Raw genomic sequence first — 20,696 nt, 5'->3', positions numbered from 1 at the left:
CACAAACACGTGAACGCAGTTTGTTTCACAACAGCAGGGTCTGCGCTCGACTCGTCCCACTAGGCGCGCGTCGTGGCGCCTTTACGCCGCTTTTTAAGCTGCGGGGTGCGATGAAATGGGTGCACCGTGGTCTAGTTCTGTGGCCCGATATGGTATTTCCAGCTGCCCCGGCTTTTCACTAATACACTTCACTGAACACTCATACTTCCCTCTTTGTGCACAAAGATAATTAATAATTTGAACTGGCAAAAAAAAAAAAATCCTAGTCTAAGGGCCTTTATTCCTCTCTGCTTGCTCCTCTGTCTAATCCTTCTTCAAGTCCAAAATACGTTAGCCCAGTACCACTACTTTTTTTCTATTTCTCCATCTCCGGTGCCACTGTGGTCCCAGTCACCATTCTCTCTCATCTGGCCTCTTACAATGGCCTCCTCATTGCTTCCCTCTGGGCCTTGTGTACTCCCTTTGCAAAGCAACCAAAGTGGTCTTTTCACATGTCAAGTCAGTTCTCGTCACTCCCGGCTTGAAGTCCTGCAGTGGCTTCCAAATCTGATGTGAATGAAACCCCATCTCTTCACCCGGGCCACTGGAATCCGTGTGATCTGACCCATACCTACCTACTTCTCTGTCCTCAAAGTATACCACGAGTATCCCCAGTTTCCCTGTTTTTTTTTCTGATTCTTGAGCCAAACTAGCCTTCTTTCTATCCCCCAGCTAGCCCTCTGCCACCTCAGGACCTTTGCACATGTTGCTGTTTCTGCCTAGAGAAATTTTTCTTTCATTCCCTGTGACTGATATCATCTTGCCATCCTCAAAGAGGGCTTCTTTTTAAGTAGTTCCTTTAAAGTAGTCCCTTATTATTTATAGCCCTGGGGTTTGATGTCTTATGAAGCTCTCCAACCCCCATCATCCTTTACCATGTCACCCTGCTTATCTTTTCTTAATAACTAACTCCTAACACTATCCAAAATGTATTTCTTTTCTCATTGACAATCTCTTCTAGCTAAAAGACAAATCTCAGGAGAGGAGTCTTCTCCCCATCACCTAGAGCAGTGCCTGGCACATAAAAGGTGCTTGATATCTGTTGAGTGTAAATGAGAGTTGGATAAAAGAGAAAACCTACTTTTAATTTTGACGGGAACCGGCCAAATGCCCGCTAGAAAGGTTGCATTGACTTAACACCCTACCAACCATGTAAAATAGTGCCTTGTACATAATCCTAATTAATACCAGGTTTATTCATTTGTAGGACCTCTTTGTAGAGGTGGAGACTTATTCTTGATTGTGACATGTGTTGCAAGGTTGCAAGAGGCTTCTTCCAATTTGTCATTTTATTTATTTTAGCCTCTTAGTCTCTTAGAAGTAAGGTGTTAACGGTACAGACCACAGGCCCTGGGCTAGACTGCTGGGTTCAATCACCAGCTTTGCCTCTTGCTAGTTGTGTGAGCCTGCAAGTTACTTAACTGAGCCTCCATTTCTTCATTTCTTAATGTTTATTTTTTAGAGCAAGCGAGTGGGGGAGGGGCAGAGAGAGAGAATCCCAAGCTGGCCACACACTGTCAGCTGGGAGCCCAACGCCGGGCTCCAACTCACGAACCATGAGATCATGACCTGAGCCAAAATCAGGAGTCAGACCCTTAACCAACTGAGTCACCCAGGCGCCCCCTCCCCCTGGATAATTATAAGGATAATTATAAACCCTTAATGCATTGGGCTGCATTAAGTGAACTGATATTTGTAAACGGCTTGGAACAATGTTTGGCATGTGGTTAAGTATTATAAAGTGCTAGCTGTTATCATTTACAGCCCTGGGGTCTGATGTCTTATGGGGCTTTTCCCAACCTCCGAGGTTATAAAAATATTTTCCTATACTTTCTCCTTATACTTTTATAGTTCTATTCCATGCATTTAGATCTTTAACCCATCTGGAATTTATTTTGTGTAAGGTGTGAGATGGAGACAGAACTTTTTTCTCCCAAATGAATAGCCAACTGTCTCAACCCAATTTAGTGAATATGCCATTCTTTCCCCCATTGACTTGAAATGCTGCCCTGTGTGTCTGTATCTGGACATTCTATTCTGTTTCATTGCTCTGCTTAGTATTAACTGCACCGATAACACAATTTTAATTATTGTGACATAATAAATTACCTTAGCGGTAAGACAAATGCCTGCTTTATTCTTATTTTTTCAGAATTATCCTGGCTACACTTGCAAGTTGATTCTTATGATTATTTAGAATCAAGTTCCCCCCAAAAAGTCCCATTGTTATTTATTTAATTTTTTTATTTTTATTTAATTTTATTTCTTAATTTTATTTTTTAAATTTACATCCAAATTAGTCAGCATATAGTGCAACCATGATTTCAAGAGTAGATTCCTTAATGCCCCTCCCCCATTTAGCCCATTCCCCCTCCCACATCCTCCAGTAACCCTCTGTTTGTTCTCCATATTTATGAGTGTCTTATGTTTTGTTCCCCTCCCTGTTTTTATATTATTTTTGTTTCCCTTCCCTTATGTTCATCTGTTTTGTCTCTTAAAGTCCTCACATGACTGAAGTCATATGATTTTTGTCTTTCTCTGACTAATTTCACTTGGCATAATACCCTCCAGTTCCAGCCACGTAGTTGCAAATGGCAAGATTTCATTCTTTTTGATTGCTGAGTAATATTCCATATATATACACACAAATATATACACCACCTCTTCTTTATCAATTCATCCATTGATGGACATTTGGGCTCTTTCCAGACTTTGGCTATTGTCGATAGTGCTGCTATAAACATGGGGGTGCATGTGTCCCTTCGAAACAGCACACCTGTATCTCTTGGATAAATGCCTAGTAGTGCAAATGCTGGGTCGTAGGGTAGTTCCATTTTTAGTTTTTTGAGGAACCTCCATACTGTTTTCCAGCGTGGCTGCACCAGCTTGCATTCCCATTATTTATTTATTTTTAAAGTCTAATCAGGTGCAGTAGTGAGAAAGGGTTGGGGGGAGGGAGTCAAATAAGGAGTTCGATCGGACTGGGAACAATCACTTGAGATAAGTCACGACCTTTGGACCAGCCTCCCACTGCTATTTTCATATGGTGTTAAATCTAAGGACAACCTGTAAAGAAATGACATCTTTATACTGATGGGTTTTCCCATCATTATAAAGTAAAATGGTGTATCTCTTTCATTCTTTCTAGTCTTCTTTAGTATCTTTCTGAAATTTTCTTTATATTAGTATCTTTTAATGCAGTCGCGTTCGTGTCATAAGACCACTACCCTTCAGTTCCAAAATCACTTTAGAGAGGTAGCAATGTCGGTCTCATTACCTTCTGGTCATGACCCTTTGACAAAAGTGATTCGTGAGTCTAAATTGTTTTAAATTTTTTTTTTAATTTTTGAGACAGAGAGAGACAGAGCACGAGCAGGGGAGGAGCAGAGAGAGAGGGAGACACAGAATCCGAAGCAGGCTCCAGGCTCCGAGCTGTCCGCACAGAGCCCGATGCGGGACTCAAACTCACGGAGTGTGAGATCATGACCTGAGCCGAAGGCACCCTGTGATTTGTGAGTCTAAAAGAAGGGTCTGATCTACAGCTTGAAAGGTGTGAAAAGCGAGCTTAGAAGGTGGTGATGGAACTGAGAGCCTGTGTTCGAGCCTTAAAGGTGATCTCAGAAACTGTCGTGTTGTGCATATTACTTTTTGTCACATCGAAAATGGAGGGGGGAGTGTGAAGTTAGTTCACCTGGCTGGGAAGGACAGGGGGAGAATGGGAAAAGAGATGGAAGGAAGAAGGAGAAATACATGAGCCCCTTAAGTGCAGAAATGTCAGGAATCCACCATCCTCCCCCGTCTCTAGAAATGACTCTCAGCCCAGCCCCTCCTCCCTTTCACTCCATCATTCACCGTCTCTTGACTAGTTTTAGTCTAGACAACCTTGCCCCGCTCTCTCCATCCTCCACCTTGCCCGGAATTATCCTCCTAAAGGAGAAGTCTCATCATGCCGGTCTTTTGCTTGAAAAAAACCACTACTGGATCCATGTGCCCTCCCCCACCCCGCCTCCTCCAGGGAGGACCTCAGTCTCGTTCCTTCACCGGCTCTGCAGGATCCTTCACACTCTGTTCCAGTCGCTCTCCTCCCATCGACCCCCACGAACACTTCAGAACGGGACGTGCCTTGCCTTTCTCTGGGGGAACACCCTTTCTGCCCACCCGTCAGAAAGATTGTCCTCAAATGTCTCCTCCTTCGGACAGCGTACAGTCCCCTCCGTCCCTGCCCCAGTCAAGCGCTGGCAGTCGCTGTATTCTTGGGATCATGATGCCTGTTTATGGGTCTCCCGAACTGTACTAGGGAAGCGGGGGCCATGTTGACTCGTGTCTGTGTCCCCATCGCCCAGCACGGTGACTAGCACATTACAGGCATGGATGGACGCACGGATGCTCGCTGCGAAGACGGCAGATGGAAAGGCCTGGGTGGTCAGAGAAATTAGGCAAAGGAACCCCGCGAAGACCAAAGACGGACACCAGAGGGCGCTGACACACCACGACCGAGAGGCGGGAGGGCGGGCCAAGGCTGCGAGCACGCGCGAGCGGCGCGCGCTGAAGCGAGCATCACGCAACTGGAACCGCTCACCCACGTGTGCGTCCCCGAGCCCTCCTTCCCAGACTGTGCCGGCGCCCGCTCCTCCGCCCCCGCCGCCTCCCTCGCCTCCGCCGCCGCCGAGAAAGCAAACAAAGGGGAGGGGACCCCCGCCGCGTCCTGGACGCGGGGAGCCAATCAGCGGGCTCTAAGCTCCCGGCAGGCGGGCGCCGTCGTTCCAGGGGGCCCAATCGTTCCTAAGCGGGTGCGGAGGGGCGGAGAGATGGGCGGGCAGAGCGGGGAGCAAGGACCGCGCGCGCGGGAGGGACCCCCGCCCCTTCCTACCGCTCGGGACGGCGGGAGGGGCTGCGGAGGGGCGGGCGCGGGGGCGGAGCCAATCAGCGCGCGGGTCTGAGCGGAGGGGGCGGGCGGCGGCGCGGCGCGCGCGAGCCGGGCTGACGCATCTGGCCGCGGTTCCCCGGGCCCGGAGGGGGGCCGGAGGGGCGGGAGGAGAAAGAGGCGCGCGTGCGCAGTGGCGCGGGGAGGAGCGGGGACCTGGCAGCAGGGCTGCGAGGCTGCGAGCGAGCCGCGGACCGGGCGGGCGGCGGGCGCGCGCACCATGGGGGAGAAACCGGGCACCAGGTAAGGGAGGTGGGGCCACGCGGCGGGACGTGGGCGGCGGCTCGGAGCTGGTGCCGGGACGGTCCCCAGACAAGGACACCCGGGAGAGAATCCGGGGGCCGGACGCCTGGGTCCCTAGGGGGCAGCCATCCGGGGCCGCACGCCCAGGTCCTCGAGGATAACGAGGGGGACGCATGCCGGGCCCCTGTGCAGAAAGCGAGGGCTGAAGGGGACCAGGAAACCGGCGCCTGGGTTCTCGTAGGGATGTGGGGGCCGAACGACTGGGCTCTCCGGTGCGGGCTGCGATGCAGGGGCGGAGGAAGGAGGAGCAGGTGGCCAGCCCCGAGGGGTCGGGTATGGGAAGGCTGGATGCCGGGAGGGGATCCCCCCTCCCCAGACTCGTCCCGAGCTGCTGGAAAGCCTCCTGTCCAATGCCCCGCGGGCAGTCGGGCTGTCCCAAGGGCCAGGTGGCTCTGCTTCCAAACTTCTGCCTTACCCCAGGTTGCCAGGAGCAACAGCTTCATCTTGGGGGAGCGGAGTGCATGACGACCCTCCCCGCTTCTGGGCCTCACTCCTCTTCCCGGAGGTGAGGGAAGCCAGTATCTGCCCTGGGCACGCCATCCACTCCCCGGATGTTTTCTGTGCAATCGAGGCTCCTTCCTTCCACTGATACCCCGAGTTCTCTTTTTTGGTCTCTAGCAAAATCCACTTCCTGTTGTGGCCCAGCACCCCCAAGGGGGCAGTGGGTGAACGCCTGGGGAGCAGGAGGAAAAGAGGTGAAGATTGGGGCTGTGTGCCTCTGTCCAGAAGGGATCGGGAACAGGGCCCTGGTACCGGGCTGTCACTTGTTCCGCCAAAGATGATCATAGGAGCCCCGCCGCTCCCCAGCCACAGAGTAGGAGAACCCAGGCTTCTGAGCAGCAAGTCGAGCAGTAGTGGAGAGAGATGACCAGAGGGAGGCCTGATATCCCGGATCAGGGCTCAAACACCCCCCGGAGAAAGGGGAAGTCGCTGACTTGAGGGAGGCCCCCAATTTCCGTTATGTGGTTCAGGGAGGGGAATGGATGGACCAGAGAGAGGGGGGACTGCTGACTTGGCACAATTCCCGCCACCCCCATCCAGTTCTGGGCCACAGGAAACGGAGAGAACATCTGCTTCTGCAGGCCCCCTCCGGTCACCCCCATGATCTGCCTCCTTGGCCAGCCTCGGTTGGGTCAAGAGGTGGTGCTTTATTCTAGCTGCTGCCGTATCAGCGCTTACTCTCCCTTATTGCGTGGGGATACCCAGGGACTTCCATACCCTTTGCCTTATGGCCTTTGGATATCTTGACCTTCTGGGAAGAAGGGGGAAGTGAAGTTGTAAGAGCAAAACTAGGTGGGGAGAAGGCAGGGTTGGAGGAACGATGGGCCGGTTGGCAGGAGATCCGAGGACCCTTCCAGGGATCGCGGCTGAGCGGATTGGGATAAGTGACATCAGGCCCGCAAGTGGCCAGAGCACAGGGGTCTCTGGACACCTACCTACCCTCTCAGCAACGGGTAGAGTCCGGGCTTCGAGCGTTTCAGCTCTGGGAAGCGAGAATCCCCCTCGACTCAAGGAACTTAAGCCCAACTGCAGAGACAGGAGAGTGTAACGGCTTCCTGACAAAGAGCATGGGCTCAGAGCCAGACTGCCTCTGATTCATCTGAATCCCACCATTTACTTGCTCTGGGGCCTTAGGCAAAATCCTTCCCCTCTCCTGTGCCCTCGTTTTTCCTCACCTGTGAAATAGAACTATTAGGCCCTCCATCGTTGGGTTGCTAAGACTATTAAATGAGATAACACGTGCCCCCGCTAAATGTCAGCCCGCACCATCATCTTCATGGTCCGGCGGGCATTGTGCTGGGGATGCCCGACTGGATGAGGTCTGTGACGTCCACGGTCTACCTAGTGACACATGGTCCACAGCTAACTGCCCGGACACGCTATCACAAGTTTTACCACCAGTGAAACATCAGCAAGTGTGACGGGAACCCCCCGAAAAAAGGGGGGTAACGGGAGTCCGGGCTGGCTCTGCCTTCTGGAGGAGGTGATATCTGGGCTCGGCCTTCAAAGACAAGTGAGCTTCGAGGCTGCTGAGATCAGGGATGGGGAACCCTTGGAGGTTAACGGAGTAGGGCCGCGCTTAAGTAGTGCCTCCAGGTAGAAACCATTTCAGGAGCGAAAGCCAGGGCCACTGCCCTCCAGGTACTCTGGCTGTCTTTGGAGCCCAGAGAAGACAGGTGGACGGTTCGGTCTTAGACCGACACAACTACCACCTGCCTATTCCGGGTCCCTCCGGGGGATGTCCTCTGGGAAGAGCCTGGGTGGTTTCTGGGCAACCAGTGACTACTGACTGCCACCAGAGGGGACCTAGAGTGAGAGTGCACGGAGCAGGGGGGGCCCGGGAACATTAAGGACCTATGGCCGCCCTTCTGGTGAGAAGTGGGAGGGGTAGGGCTGGCAAAGCCCGGAAGCCTCCGGGCTGAATCCTGGGGGCGGGCGAACCCTGCTTCTCAGGCCGGCTCGGGAGGTCCCTGCCGAGTCTGACGGAGGCAGTGGGGCTTCCCTTTCTGTTTTGTTAGGGTCTTCAAGAAGTCGAGCCCTAACTGCAAGGTGAGTCGGTCTGCCATGCTGCTTCTCCTCCCAGCCCTCTGTGGGCCCGAGCAAGGCCCGGCCCGCGCCTAGATGATCCCCAACCTCTAGCCCCCACTTCCTGTGACAGCTGAGAGCCCACTTCCTTCCCTCCTGAAGCCCCTTGCCGCCCGCAAAGGCTGCTCGCCCCTGCACTCAGCCACGGGCTGGGTGGGGACCGGCCTGAGGCCAGATGAAGGGGGAGGAGCCCCAAGCCCCAGCTGTGTCCCTCTTAGGAGCCGAGCTCAGGGTGCCTGGGGTGGGAACAGTTAGCACCCCCCAGGCTACGGCCTGTGTATCCCAGAGGAGTGACACCACAGCCTGCTTTCTAACTGGCTGCCTGGGGCAAGTCCTCCCCAAGCCCCACCACCCCACCCCACATACACACACACACACATGCACGCATGCGCACGCACACACACACATACACACACACTTGCTTGACTTGTGGGCAGAGGTGTGACAAAAGCCTCAAGGTCGGGTAGTCTGGGAAACCCCACTACTGTCCCCCGCTCTGAAGGAAACCCGGGGGGACACCCCAGCCTGGGGAGGCCACGGGCAGGACGGCCCCTCCAGGGTTCTGCTGCCCTACATCCGTCTGCCCTGTCTTCCCTGTGTCCCTTCTGCATCCTCAGCTCACCGTGTACTTGGGCAAGCGGGACTTTGTAGACCACCTGGACAGAGTGGACCCCGTAGGTAAGTGTGCCCACGTCCCCCAAGAGGGGAAGAAGTCCCCGGGCCGAGGGACGGAGGAGAGGCCCTGACAGGAAATGAGCTCATGCAGCGGCGTCCCTTTCCCAGATGGCGTGGTGCTCGTGGACCCTGACTACTTGAAGGACCGCAAAGGTACCGGCCGAGGGGAGGTCGGGGCGGCAGAGGAGGACGGGGCCCCAGAAAGAGGGCGGAGAAAGCAGTGGGAGTGGGATTCGGGCAGGTTTCGCGCTGCCCAGGAAGGAGCCGCTGCGGCTAGGTGCTGGGGGGCTGGGGAAGGGGGGGTCCTGACCGCCCCGCCCGGCCCTCCCTCGCCAGTGTTCGTGACCCTCACCTGCGCCTTCCGCTATGGCCGCGAGGACCTGGACGTGCTGGGCCTGTCCTTCCGCAAAGACCTGTTCATCGCCACCTACCAGGCCTTCCCCCCCATGCCCAACCCGCCCCGGCCCCCCACCCGCCTTCAGGACCGGCTGCTGAGGAAGCTGGGCCAGCACGCCCACCCCTTTTTTTTCACAGTGAGGACGCCCCTCACCCTCTGCAGGGCAAGGGGTCTGGGACTGAGGTGGGGGGAGGGGGCGGCCAGTCGCCTGTCAGGTGCAGATCTAGAAGAAGGGTGGGAGGGGGAGCAGACCCACCTCCCTCATTCTGCCTGCCTTCAGGATGCCCTTGTCTCTGTCTCCTCCCAGGGGCCCCTTCCTTCTTCCTTTCTCACCCCCCGGCCTCCTCCAGCCTCTGAGCTGAGATTGGGAGAGAGATTTGGGGGCTCTCTGGGAGAACTGAAGCCTCCTCTTTCCTCTGCTACAGATCCCCCAGAACCTGCCCTGCTCCGTCACGCTGCAGCCGGGCCCAGAGGACACGGGGAAGGTACAGCAGGAAAGGCTCTGAGGGCTCCCGGGACAGAACAGGGCCCAGTAGGAGCCTGGGGCACACCCGAGAGGGGGGCTGTCGGGGAGAAGCGGGGTGGGAACCGTCCCCGGTGGAAATACGGTGTGTGTGGGAGGGTCACCGCTCACGTGTGACTCAGGAGCTGCACGCCCATGGGGAGTATGGGGGCTCACCCAGAACAGCCCCGGGGCTCACTCGGCCAGGTACTGGGCCTTTAGCAGAGGCGGGGGGACGGAGCCCCAGGCCCCACACTCCTCAGACTGTGATGGGGCAAGAGTCCCTGATGAAGAGGAGGGAAGGAAGGGCGTGGTGGCAGAGGGGACCTTGTGTAAGACGTGACCTTTTCTCCTCCTCCTGAGGCCTGTGGAGTAGACTTTGAGATTCGAGCCTTCTGTGCCAAATCGCTAGAAGAGAAAAGCCACAAAAGGTGAGGGAACCGAGCCCATGTATGGTTTGATTGTGTCCTCCCCTCTCCCAGGAGCCCCAGGCCCGTGGGAGGTGGTGGCGGGGGGGGGGGGGCGGTCTGGGTGTCTGAGGCCCGGCCCCTCCCACCCCTCCTCCCCACCCCCAGGAACTCTGTGCGGCTGGTGATCCGAAAGGTGCAATTTGCCCCAGAGAAACCCGGCCCCCAGCCCTCAGCAGAAACCACACGCCACTTCCTCATGTCTGACCGGTCCCTGCACCTCGAGGCTTCCCTGGACAAGGAGGTGGGGTGCAGGAGGGTGACGCAGGTGCTACAGTGCAGAGGGATCCCCGGGGGAGGGCTGGAGCCGCTTGTCAGGGCAGCACGTCCACCGGGTTTAGAGGAAGAGGGAGCCATGTGTCTGCGTGGGGGGAGGGGGGCACGCTAATAACAGGGACCCGCAAAAATCGACCGCATCCCCTCAAAAGCTGTACTACCACGGGGAGCCCCTGAACGTCAACGTCCACGTCACCAACAACTCCACCAAGACCGTCAAGAAGATCAAAGTCTCTGGTAGGAGGTGGGGGATTGAAGGGGGTCTCGGGGGAGCAATTTTCAGCCCCAGGACATACCCTGACGTGAGAGGCCCAGCCGGGGGGCGGCGGGGGGCCGGCCGGTGGTCCGAGTGCGGCGGGCGGCAGTCTGCGCCCCCTGCTCAGCCGCTGACCCCCCACACCCCACAGTGAGACAGTATGCCGACATCTGCCTCTTCAGCACCGCCCAGTACAAGTGTCCCGTGGCTCAGATCGAACAAGAGTGAGTATCAGAATGGCCTCGGGCCCCCGCCTCAGAGCAGAACAGCAGGCCCCGGAGGGTGTGAGGTGGGGATGGCATTGTCCCCAACTGTCTCCACCTACGGGGGCCTTCCCTCCGCAGGCTGGTGGCTCTGAGCCGTTGGTTTCCTTGGGCGGGTCGAGCTGTGCCCAAAGGGAGAAGGGCTGGCGTGGGGTCGAAGCCCCCGGGGGTGGGAGCGACCTCGTCACCTGGCCCGGCCCCTCCTGGAGCCTCGTCCTCTCGCCCCCGCTCCCCAGTGACCAGGTGTCGCCCAGCTCCACGTTCTGCAAGGTATACACCATCACCCCGCTGCTCAGCGACAACCGGGAGAAGCGGGGTCTTGCCCTGGACGGGAAGCTCAAACACGAGGACACCAACCTGGCTTCCAGCACCATGTGAGGGGGGTGGGGTGGGGGCAGGGGGTTGTCCTGCAGACCAGGAGCCACTGGCGCGGTCAGTGCCGGCTGCGCCTCGGGCTGTGTCCTGGGAGCCAGGGCTGTGTCCGAGCACAGGACAGACCGGAGATGCTAGGCAGGGCGGGCGGGCAGATCGGAGACCGGCGTTGAGAAAAAGCAAGGCAGAGAAGACAGATATAAGGCAGGGGTGTGGGTGGGGGGGGGTGTTAACTTTAAGCAGGGTGGCTGGGGAAGGCATAACCCAGATGTGAATTCGGAGTAAGGACCCAGAGGCACAGGAGACGTGCCTACGCAAGGAAGGGGTGTTCCGGGCAGAGGGAGCGGCAGGACCACTCCAAGGTGGCCCGGGCCCAGTCTGTGGGAGGAAGCGAGAGGGAGGGGCTGTGGCACCTCTGGGCGGGGGCAGCCCCCAACGGCCACAGCTTCGCAGAGTCAGGGCTGGGTCCTGTTCTCCGCCCCCCCCCCCCCCCAGCACTGGCACCCGTGCGCGAGGGCACACTGCATGAGCATACACAGCGGGCCGGAGGCCAGCGTGGTGACAGCGAACCACAGGACAGGGGTCGGGGTGGGGTCAGGGTAACAGAACTAGACAGCGCGGACTGTCAGGTCACAAGGACTTCAGCTTTTACTGCGAGCGATGAGAAGCCACCAGAGGGTTCTGTGCAGAGGGGTGCCCGGCCGTGAGGACAGCACAGCCCTGGCGGCCAGCGCCCGGACACTGATGGGAGCCCGCGGGGGAGACCTCGGGGCGCAGGGGTGCGGGGGGGCCGTGGTCTAGCTCCTCCCCCTGATTGCAGCGTGAAGGAGGGCGCCAACAAGGAGGTGCTGGGAATCCTGGTGTCCTACAGGGTCAAGGTGAAGCTGGTGGTGGCTCGTGGCGGGTGAGTGCGGCGGGGCAGCGCGGGGTCGCACTGTTTCCCGGGCGTGGCCGTGCTGGCCCCTCATGCTGCGTCTCCCCCCCCCCCCCCACCCAGGGATGTCTCTGTGGAGCTGCCTTTTGTCCTCATGCACCCCAAGCCCCACGATCACATCACCCTCCCCAGGCCCCAGACAGGTGAGTATGCCACCCACCCTGAGCCCCCAAAGGGACGGCCTGAAGCCAGGCCGGTGGAGAAAAGCTGGCCCTTCCAGCACCCACCCACCCGCCCCCTCTCCTCGCCTCAGCTGCTCCTGAGACAGACGCTCCCGTGGACACCAACCTCATTGAATTTGACACCAAGTAAGAGACCCTCCCCTGCCTTCCTAGTCTGAGCCCTCTGGACAGGGATTCCGGGACTCCCAGACCTGCCCTCTCCCCGCGGTCCCCTGTGGGGATGGGCGAGGGCTGGAACATCACCTCCCCAGGGCCTAGCCTTCCGTGGGAGGCTGCCTGCCACCGTCCCTTCTTTGTCCCTTCTCGCCCACACGCCCGGTCCTGTTGCTGCTGGGGCCCCCCTGTCTCTGGGAGGGCGGCAGGGGCACCGAGAAGAGGGTCTCGAGCCCTCACCTCACCCCTGCTTCCCACCGTCAAGCTACGCCACAGACGACGACATCGTGTTCGAGGACTTCGCCCGCCTGCGGCTGAAGGGGATGAAGGACGAGGATTACGAGGACCAGTTCTGCTAGAGGGGGTGGAGGGGGCGGGGCCGGAGGGGGAGGGTCCCAGCCCGGCCGCCCTCCCTGCGCTCAGCACCGAGTCCTTGGCGGACCCCTCCGTCCTCCCTCGCCTGTGGCTCCCGGACACGCACTGGACCCTTCTCTTGTTGATCGTGGGCATTACTTGTTTGACCCCAGCTGTGCCTCCACAGCCCCCCCAGCGGGTGGCTCAAACCTGCATCTTCTGGAGGGGGTCCTGGAAAGGGGAATGACAGTAGGGAGAAGGGGAGAGAGCTCCCACATCCGACATCCCCACCCCCCCCCACACACACACACACACTCTGCCTCCTTCTCCTTCAAGAGGAGACCCTGGGGTGGGGGGCGAGGCCACTTCTTTGTTTCTGAGCATAAAGAAGAAAATAAACGTTTTAATAGGCACGAGTGTATGTGCTTTCTGTGCAGCTGCTGAGGGCACACAGGTGCTCGTCTGTGACTTGTGCTCATGGCCGAGCACCCAGCCAGCCTCTCCTGTGTCCCGGCACAGTGCCGGGCACAAGGCTTGTCAATAAACGTCCCATCGAATGGGCTGTGACTGTGTTCCAAGGGCAACACAGAAACTGACTTCGGTCAGTCCAGACTCACAGGTACCGTTTGGTAAAGCCACGAAATACACTTAGTCATTTGTAGGGGAAATAGAAACTCACTTCCTGGGACGCCTGGGTGGCTCAGTCGGTCGAGCGTGACTCTTGATTTCAGCTCAGGTCATGATCACAGGGTCGTGGGATCGAGCCCTATGTTGGGCTTGGAGCCTGCTTAAGATTCTCTCGCTCTGCCCCTCTTCCCTGCTCACTTGCTCTCTCTAAAATGAAATAAAATTTGGGGCGCCTGGGTGGCTCAGTCAGTTTAGCATCCGACTTCAGCTCAGGTCGGGATCTCACAGCTCATGGGTTCAAGCCCTGCGTCGGGCTCTGTGCTGACAGCTCAGAGCCTGGAGCCTGCTTTGGATTCTGTGTTTCCCTCTCTCTGCCCTTCCCCCACTCATGCTCGCACACTCTCTCTCTCTCTCTCTCTAAACATTAAAAAAATTTTAATGAAATAAAATTAAAAAAAAAAAAACCTCACTTCCCTGTAGACCAGCCACCCTTGGGAGTTGGGCAGACAGACGCTTCCCTATCGCCGCTGACACATGTGACCGTGCAGTGACCTGCTGTGACAGTGTGTCCATCTCCACCGCTGTGTGACTGTTCACCCACTCCGTTCCTGGGGCTTGGTGGGAGCCCCCCCCGCCCCGGCCTCACCGGACATCCCATGGGGCCTGCCTGGCCACCCTCATTCTAACCCAGAAGCCAAGGCTTGGGCGGCCGGCGGGGGTCACCGCTGTGGGCAGGTCCCAGAGGCAGCCCCCTGGAGCTCATCAGGCACTCCCTGAGGCTTGGCCACTGTCCCAGGCTGGGTGGCGGGGACTGAGCGCCACCCCACTGGCGTGCCTCACCTCCGTCACCCACTCTGTCACCCACCTGTCCTCCCCTTTTTCTCTTAAGGCCCAATCATCCGTTCCATGAACGAGATCTTGGCGTTAAGTCCCTATTAGGTGCCGGGCCTAGGAGAGGGGCGTGGCAGGGACCAAAGCAAACACGAAACCACTCCCTAGTTATTTGATGACAGCATGTGTGCTCCGAAGGAGCAGCACAGGAGCCACGAGAATGCGCGACAGGGAGTTCTGACCCAGGCTGGGGTCTGGGGAAGACTCCCCGGAGGAAGTGACCTTTGAGCAGGGAACCCGCGGGCGAAGAGGGGCCGGAGCATCCCGGGCACCGAGTGCGAGCGCAGGGACAGGGCGCGTTCCAGGCACTAAAAGAGGCCAGAGGGACTGAGGGACAGAGATGGCCAAGGGCAGAGTAGTTCCAGATGGGGCTGGGGGGCCGGCGGGGCAGCTCACACAGGCCTCTAGCCTACGGCTCACCGCCTCACGTCAGACCACCGTTTACCCACAGGTCTGAGTCCTGTCAAAACGCCAGTGACCTCGTGCGCCCCTCTGCAGAGGCCGCCGCCCCGCCCACCCTGGCCTTTTGTCACAGAGGAGGAACCGCTGGCATCCCTCTGGTTCCCAGGAGCTCGCTCGTTGGCCCACGGACCTCTCGACATTCTCAGGGGGATCGGGGCCCTCTGGGAGGCACAATGAAAACGCAGAGCCCCAGGCTCTCCCTTCCCAGACTCTGGTTCGGCAGGTCCCAGGAGGAACCCACCAGTGTGGATTTGGGGAACTGACACACAATTTGAGAAACGGTGTCTTTTTTTTTTTAAGCTTTTTATGTTTTTTAATGTTTTTAAAAAGGAAAAAGGGGCACATGATTTAAACAAACAAACATCGGAACCGTATGCGACGGTAAACAGTGAAGAGAAGGCTCCCTCCCGTCCTGAGCCCAAGCCCTTCCTCGTTCCCAGAGGAATCACTATCGCCCATTCCTTGGTTATTCTTCCGAAGATGCTGTTCAGACTCAGTCACACCTGTCTGAGTGGAATACATATTTTGCACTGTTTTGAACGGACAGCAGCATACCGTGAGCCCTTTTCTACACCTGCCTTTTTCCCTGGTGGTGAGGCGGGGAGAGCATTCCTTTCTGTAGCGATACATATAGATCTCCCTCATTCTTTTTTTTTTTTAATGTTTATTTATTTTCGAGACACAGAGGGAGACAGAGCATGAGTGGGGGAGGGGCAGAGAGAGAGGGAGACACAGAATCCGAAGCGGGCTCCAGGCTCTGAGCTGTCAGCACAGAGCCCGACACGGGACTCGAACCCGTGAACCGCGACACCATGACCTGAGCCGAAGCTGGACACCCAACTGACTGAGCCACCCAGGCGCCCCAGGACAACTTCTTAAAAGCAGACTTGCTGGGTCAAAGAAGGTGAGCGTCTTTTGGATTCTACCAATCAAGCGGGTGAGAGACACGGTATCATCTGAGTTTTAATTTGCATTTGTTTGATGATGAGTGAGGATAAAACCCAATTTATTGGGGCACTTTATTTTTAATGTACCCTCAGGGCTCTTCTATACTAAAAAAAATAGAGCCTTGGTCATATATCTCGTAAATATTTTTCCCGATTTGTCATTATCTTTTGAATTTGTTTCTAGGGTTTTTGTTTTGTTTTTTGTTTTTTGTTTTTTTGGCAGAGGGTTTTTTTTTTTTTTTACTTAGGTAAAATTCATATAACATAAAATTAACCATTGTAAAGTATACAGTTCGGTGGCATTTAGTGCACTCACAATGTTGTGCAGTCATTCAAAGTATTTTGTTTCTGATATTTTATTTTTATTTGAGTGAGAGAGAGAGAGAGAGCAAGCAGGGGAGAGGGGCAGAGGCAGAGAGAATCCACACTCAGCGCGGAGCCTGACACGGGGCTCAATCCCAGGGCCCTGGGATCATGACCTGAGCCCAAATCAAGAGCCTGATGCTCAACCAACTGAGCAACCCAGGTACCCCTGCTTCTGACATTTTTAATAATTCACTTCTTAATGGCTTCTTGGGGTTTTTTTTTGTCGCAAAGCTCTTGGCCCTTCTGCTCCCTTGCAATTGGAGCTTTTCTTTCCAGACTGAACTTGGAGCCCACGATACCAACCGGATCTCATCAGCACCCTCAACCTCTTTCAAACACCTGCTCTCAACACCCGCCCCCACCCAGCCCCCGGCTCTGTCCACCCACCACCCTGAGCGCCCCGCTCCAACACAGGGCCAGGGAGCGCTGCCAGAGAAAAATCACACAACCACATGCATTCATTCATTCACTCGTTCATTCACTCATTCATTCAACAAATGCTTTTTAACACCTGCTACGTGCCAACACTGCGGGGCACTGGGTACACATTTGGGGCCACTGCCAGTTTATGGTCTCTAACCTCGGCTGGGCCCTCAATTCCTGATGACCCTTCGTCCCTCTCTGTGTTCCTGGTCACCTCCCTCTCGGGCTCGAGTCCCACTGACTACATTCCAAACCTTCCTCACGCTCATAGCGAACAACCTTCTGTTGTTCATGGAGATGAGGCTAACGGGAACGAATGATTTCAATTTCCCGCCTCCTCCCCACGAACACAGACATCGATCCCGATTCTCTGTACAGCCAAGGTCAAGCTGCCTTCTCCCGTCCAAAGCTCATCCCTCCCCCTGTGCTCAGATCTCTCCCCTCCCAAGTCCTCTGAGACCCTGATTCATCAAACCACCCCCCCCCAACTTCAACCGTTGCCCCTCTCTACTGGTTCTTCCTCTAAGGTCCGTAAACCCTCGCAAGTCGCTTCTATTCAAGGAAGGAAGGACACCGGAGAAAAGACACTCTTCCACACGAAGCAAATCCCTATTCCTTTCCTCCTTACCATTTCACTTTTACTGCGCTGTTATTTTCCAAGTTATATGTGCACACAGCTTAGGAAGTCGGGTGCAACAAGGCCTATACCCCTTCCCTCTCCGGCTCCTTTCTCCTCACGGGCAACCGTTTGCACCCCCTTCGGATGTTTCTTTCGGTATTCACCTCCAGATCTCCAAACAATGTGCTTCTGTTGCTACTTCTTGATTTGTAAGCATCACCTACCGGCGTCTCAGCACACGAGGTGAAGACTGAGCTCCCGTCTGCCCCTCCCCCCCGCCGGGGAACCCTCGCCATCCTGCCCGGGCATCCCATACTCGGGGGGGGGGGGTGGTTGGGTCAATACTCAATATTTCCATTGTTATGCTCACACATCCGTCATCTACAGTTGTCACGCGCGGGATATCGATGATCTCTCTCTTCTAGTTTCCCCTGAATAACTATCATTTCAAGAATCTGCTTTTTCTCTGAATTCATCACTAAGGCTGCCCTGTACTCTCCCCCCAAAAGTCTATATATCCTCTCAGGACGTGCAAAACAAAACAGACGCTTATCTCTCCCCCCTCCGTGAAGACAGCCTTCCAGAAGCCCCCTTCACCTGCTCCGGGCTGAGCGGGCCATTCTCCATGCCCGTCACTTCCCCTCAGCTGGTGTTCCTGTTTGCGCCTCTCCCGTGTTGAAGGCCTTCCCCACGACCTGGATCCCGTATCTTCCTCTTCCATGTCTTCTTCTAAATACCTCCTGAGAAAGGGAACTGGGTAGAGAACTTTGAGACCTTAAGGTCTTTATTCCATCTTCAATCTGGCTGTTGTGAGGCCCACGACTCCCCTAACATGTTCGAGAACGGTAGCTGGCCACCTGGGGAAGGACTGGATTTTCTAGAATCCAGGAGCCGGGTGAGGCCGTCTGACTGTCTTCGTCAGTGGAATGTGAGTAGAAACGATCTGGGCTGCTTCCTAGTCAGACCTCTGAGCCAGGTGCACCCCCTTCCCCACTTCTTCTTGCGCCTCGCTGCCGGCTACGACCCAGGGACGTCAGCAGCCCAGCTGTGACAGGGCAGATGGTGATGCCCCAGAGCAGTAGGGCTCCTCGGATGTCACTGTGCACACACATCCCCTGAGCACCTTCAAACACAGATACTGATTCTGAAGTTCTGTGGTTGGGGAGGGGCGGGGGGAGGGTGCCCGGGCGGCTCAGTCAGTTGAGTGTGCAACTCTTGGTTTTGACTCAAGTCATGATTTCACGGTTTGTGGGTTCGAGCCCCACCTCGGGCTCTGTGCTGGTGATGCAGAGCCTGCTTGGGATTCTCTCTCTCTCCCTGTCTCCCTCTCAAAATAAGTAAATAAACTTACCAAAAAAAAAAAAAAAATGGGGGGCGCCTGGGTGGCTCAGTCGGTTGAGCATCTGACTTTCGCTCAGGTCATGATCCCACGGTCCATGAGTTCAAGCCCCACGTCAGGCTCTGTGCTGACAGCTCGGAGCCTGGAGCCTGCTTCGGATTCTGTGCTCCCTCTCTCTCTGCCCCTCCCCTGCTCGCACTGTCTCTCAAAACAAAACAAAACTCTGTGGTTGGGCCTGAGATCTGCATTCCTAACAACACCATCAGCACTGCGGGCCTGCAGACCACACTGTGGGATACACAGTGGCAGAGTTGCAGGGCTGGCCTTGATCTTCGGATGACCCGTGGAGTGTGCTGAACTACCCATACTGGACCGTTCTCTGGGGAAAAATGAAGTTCTGTTTTGTTGTGTCATTGCATTCTTAGCCTCTATCTTAGTGCAGCTGGAGGACAGAATCCCAGATCGGAACAGCTCAGTACGTAAACCTTCACTTACTCTCACTTTCCTTGTTTTGTTTTATTTTTTTTTAAGTTTTTTTTTTTTTTTTTTACACTTCTCCATTTAAGTAATCTCTACACCCAACATGGGGCTCAAACTCTCTACCCAGAGATCAAGAGTCGTGCACTCTTCCAAATGAGCCAGGCAGGCGCCCCTGATCTTGTTTTTCAATACAACTGTGCCCTGGGCGCCTTCCAGAACCAAAGACCCTCTGTTTCCATCTTCAACAAAGAAACCTCCAGTAACGGGATGGGGTTGAGGACCTGCAAAGATGTATGCAGTAAGGAAAAGACTGGGCAGGAGGTGGGGGTGGGGGTCCTAACTACCTCAAATAACCCGCTTCACTTTAGTATCACCTCTACCCCAGTTGTGCATTGATTTAAGAGTGAATCAACCTGCAGGGGGCCTGGGTGGTTCAGTCGGTAAAGCGTCTGACTTCTGCTCAGGTCATGATCTCGCGGTTCATGAGTTCCAGCCCCATGTCAGGCCCTGTGCTGACAGCTCAGAGCCCGCTTTGGATCCTCTGTCCCCCTCTCTCTCTGCCCCTCCCCTGCTCATGCTCGCTCTCTCTCTCTCCCTCTCAAAAAAATAAACATTGGGGTGCCTGGGTGGCTCGGTCGGTTAAGCGTCTGACTTCTGCTCAAGTCACGATCTCAAGGTTCCTGTGCGTGGACTCTGCGCTGACATCTCAGAGCCTGGAGCCTGCTTCAGATTCTGTGTCTCCCTCTCTCTCTCTCTCTGCCCCTCCCCAACTCACACTCTGTCTCTCTCTCAAAAATAAACAAACATTAAAAAATTTACTAAAAAGAGTGAATCAAGTTGCTTTTGGGTTTTCTTTACTGCCGGCTTAATTATTACCACTTCACTACTAAATCGGTTACCACTTACCCTCTGTTTTCCAGCTTCTATCTAAAGTTTTGCTATTAGTTCCCCTCTCTCTTTGACCCCTTAATACGATCCTCCTTGTTATTTCATTAGGATTTTAAAAAGGAGTGGAGTTGAATGCCGGATCCCCGAGTTGATCTGAAAGTCTCCATTTGCTAACCCCGTGTGAACTAGCTTCATTCTCAACCTTCCATAGGCCGTCGAGGTGGATCTTTCCAAAAAAGGTAAACCTGGTCATAACCCACTTCTCGCAGATCCTTTAAGGGCTCTCAAGTGCTTTCAGAACAAAGTCCAAATTACTCAGCCTGCAAGCCGCCTTCTCCTGATCCGGCTCCCACTTCAGTCTGGCCGCTGCCACACTCCACTCACTGGGGCCGAGCCGAACGCCTTGCTGTACTTGGGCTGGGCCGGGCAGGCCCCTTCTCAGCACCATGCACCTGCCGCGCCGATCCCCTTTTCCACCCAACCTCCCAGTCACCGGGTTAATTAACCCCTAAGACCCGATTCTGGCAAGGCTGCACCCCAAAATCCTCGCTCTGTGCTCCCGAAGGTGCACCCTGAGCGTGCCTCTCGGCAAACATCGACCTCACTGTCACGTGGGGCTCCATCCCCTTCACCTCCGGACCCCCAGACCCCACCGCGTAATAGGGAAGCGGAAAGGGGGAAAGGCTGAGATTGCCAAGCCTGTGCTTCAGTGGGGCTGCAGCCCAGGAGGAAGCGCTAGGACGAACAACGCGACACTCACCAAGTCAGGCTCTGCCCCGGCCTCGCCGGACGCCGACGGAGCCCACGGCCGTCCAGTCCGGAGGGGCACCCCAGAGCTGCCGCCATCGCCACCCGGCACCAGCAGACGCGCGATAAATTCTCATAGAAGAAATCAAATAGATACCCCAGGGCAGTGTCGCGAAAGCGGACAGGTCTGAATGACCTCAGTCCAAGGAATGAAATGTTTCACC

At 55.9% G+C, this 20,696-nt stretch overlaps 1 protein-coding gene across 6 annotated transcripts; it reads left to right on the top strand.

The window, feature by feature from the left end:
* Window positions 1-5,103: 5,103 nt before the first annotated feature.
* On the top strand, window positions 5,104-12,989 carry ARRB2 (arrestin beta 2). Of its 6 annotated transcripts, XM_030294566.1 has the most exons (16): window positions 5,135-5,206; window positions 5,687-5,771; window positions 7,786-7,816; window positions 8,470-8,530; window positions 8,636-8,680; window positions 8,864-9,060; window positions 9,350-9,409; window positions 9,790-9,857; window positions 10,002-10,137; window positions 10,322-10,406; window positions 10,577-10,649; window positions 10,925-11,062; window positions 11,881-11,964; window positions 12,058-12,137; window positions 12,215-12,302; window positions 12,595-12,989. In XM_030294566.1, the coding sequence occupies exons 2-16, from the start codon at window positions 5,728-5,730 to the stop codon at window positions 12,686-12,688; spliced, it is 1,284 nt and encodes a 427-aa protein (XP_030150426.1). In that variant the 5' UTR covers window positions 5,135-5,206; window positions 5,687-5,727; the 3' UTR covers window positions 12,689-12,989. The 6 variants fall into 6 exon arrangements, with proteins under 6 accessions (XP_030150427.1, XP_030150428.1, XP_030150426.1 ...); XM_030294567.1 differs by lacking the exon at window positions 5,687-5,771 and having other exon boundaries at window positions 5,104-5,206; XM_030294568.1 differs by lacking the exon at window positions 5,687-5,771 and having other exon boundaries at window positions 5,106-5,206; window positions 12,248-12,302.
* Window positions 12,990-20,696: the final 7,707 nt, after the last annotated feature.

This window comes from Lynx canadensis, chromosome E1 (assembly GCF_007474595.2).
Source record: "Lynx canadensis isolate LIC74 chromosome E1, mLynCan4.pri.v2, whole genome shotgun sequence".
NCBI classification, from domain to species: Eukaryota; Metazoa; Chordata; class Mammalia; order Carnivora; family Felidae; genus Lynx; species Lynx canadensis.
The sequence above is the reverse complement of the archived record's forward strand: the minus strand, read 5'-3'. Positions and strand labels throughout refer to the sequence as shown.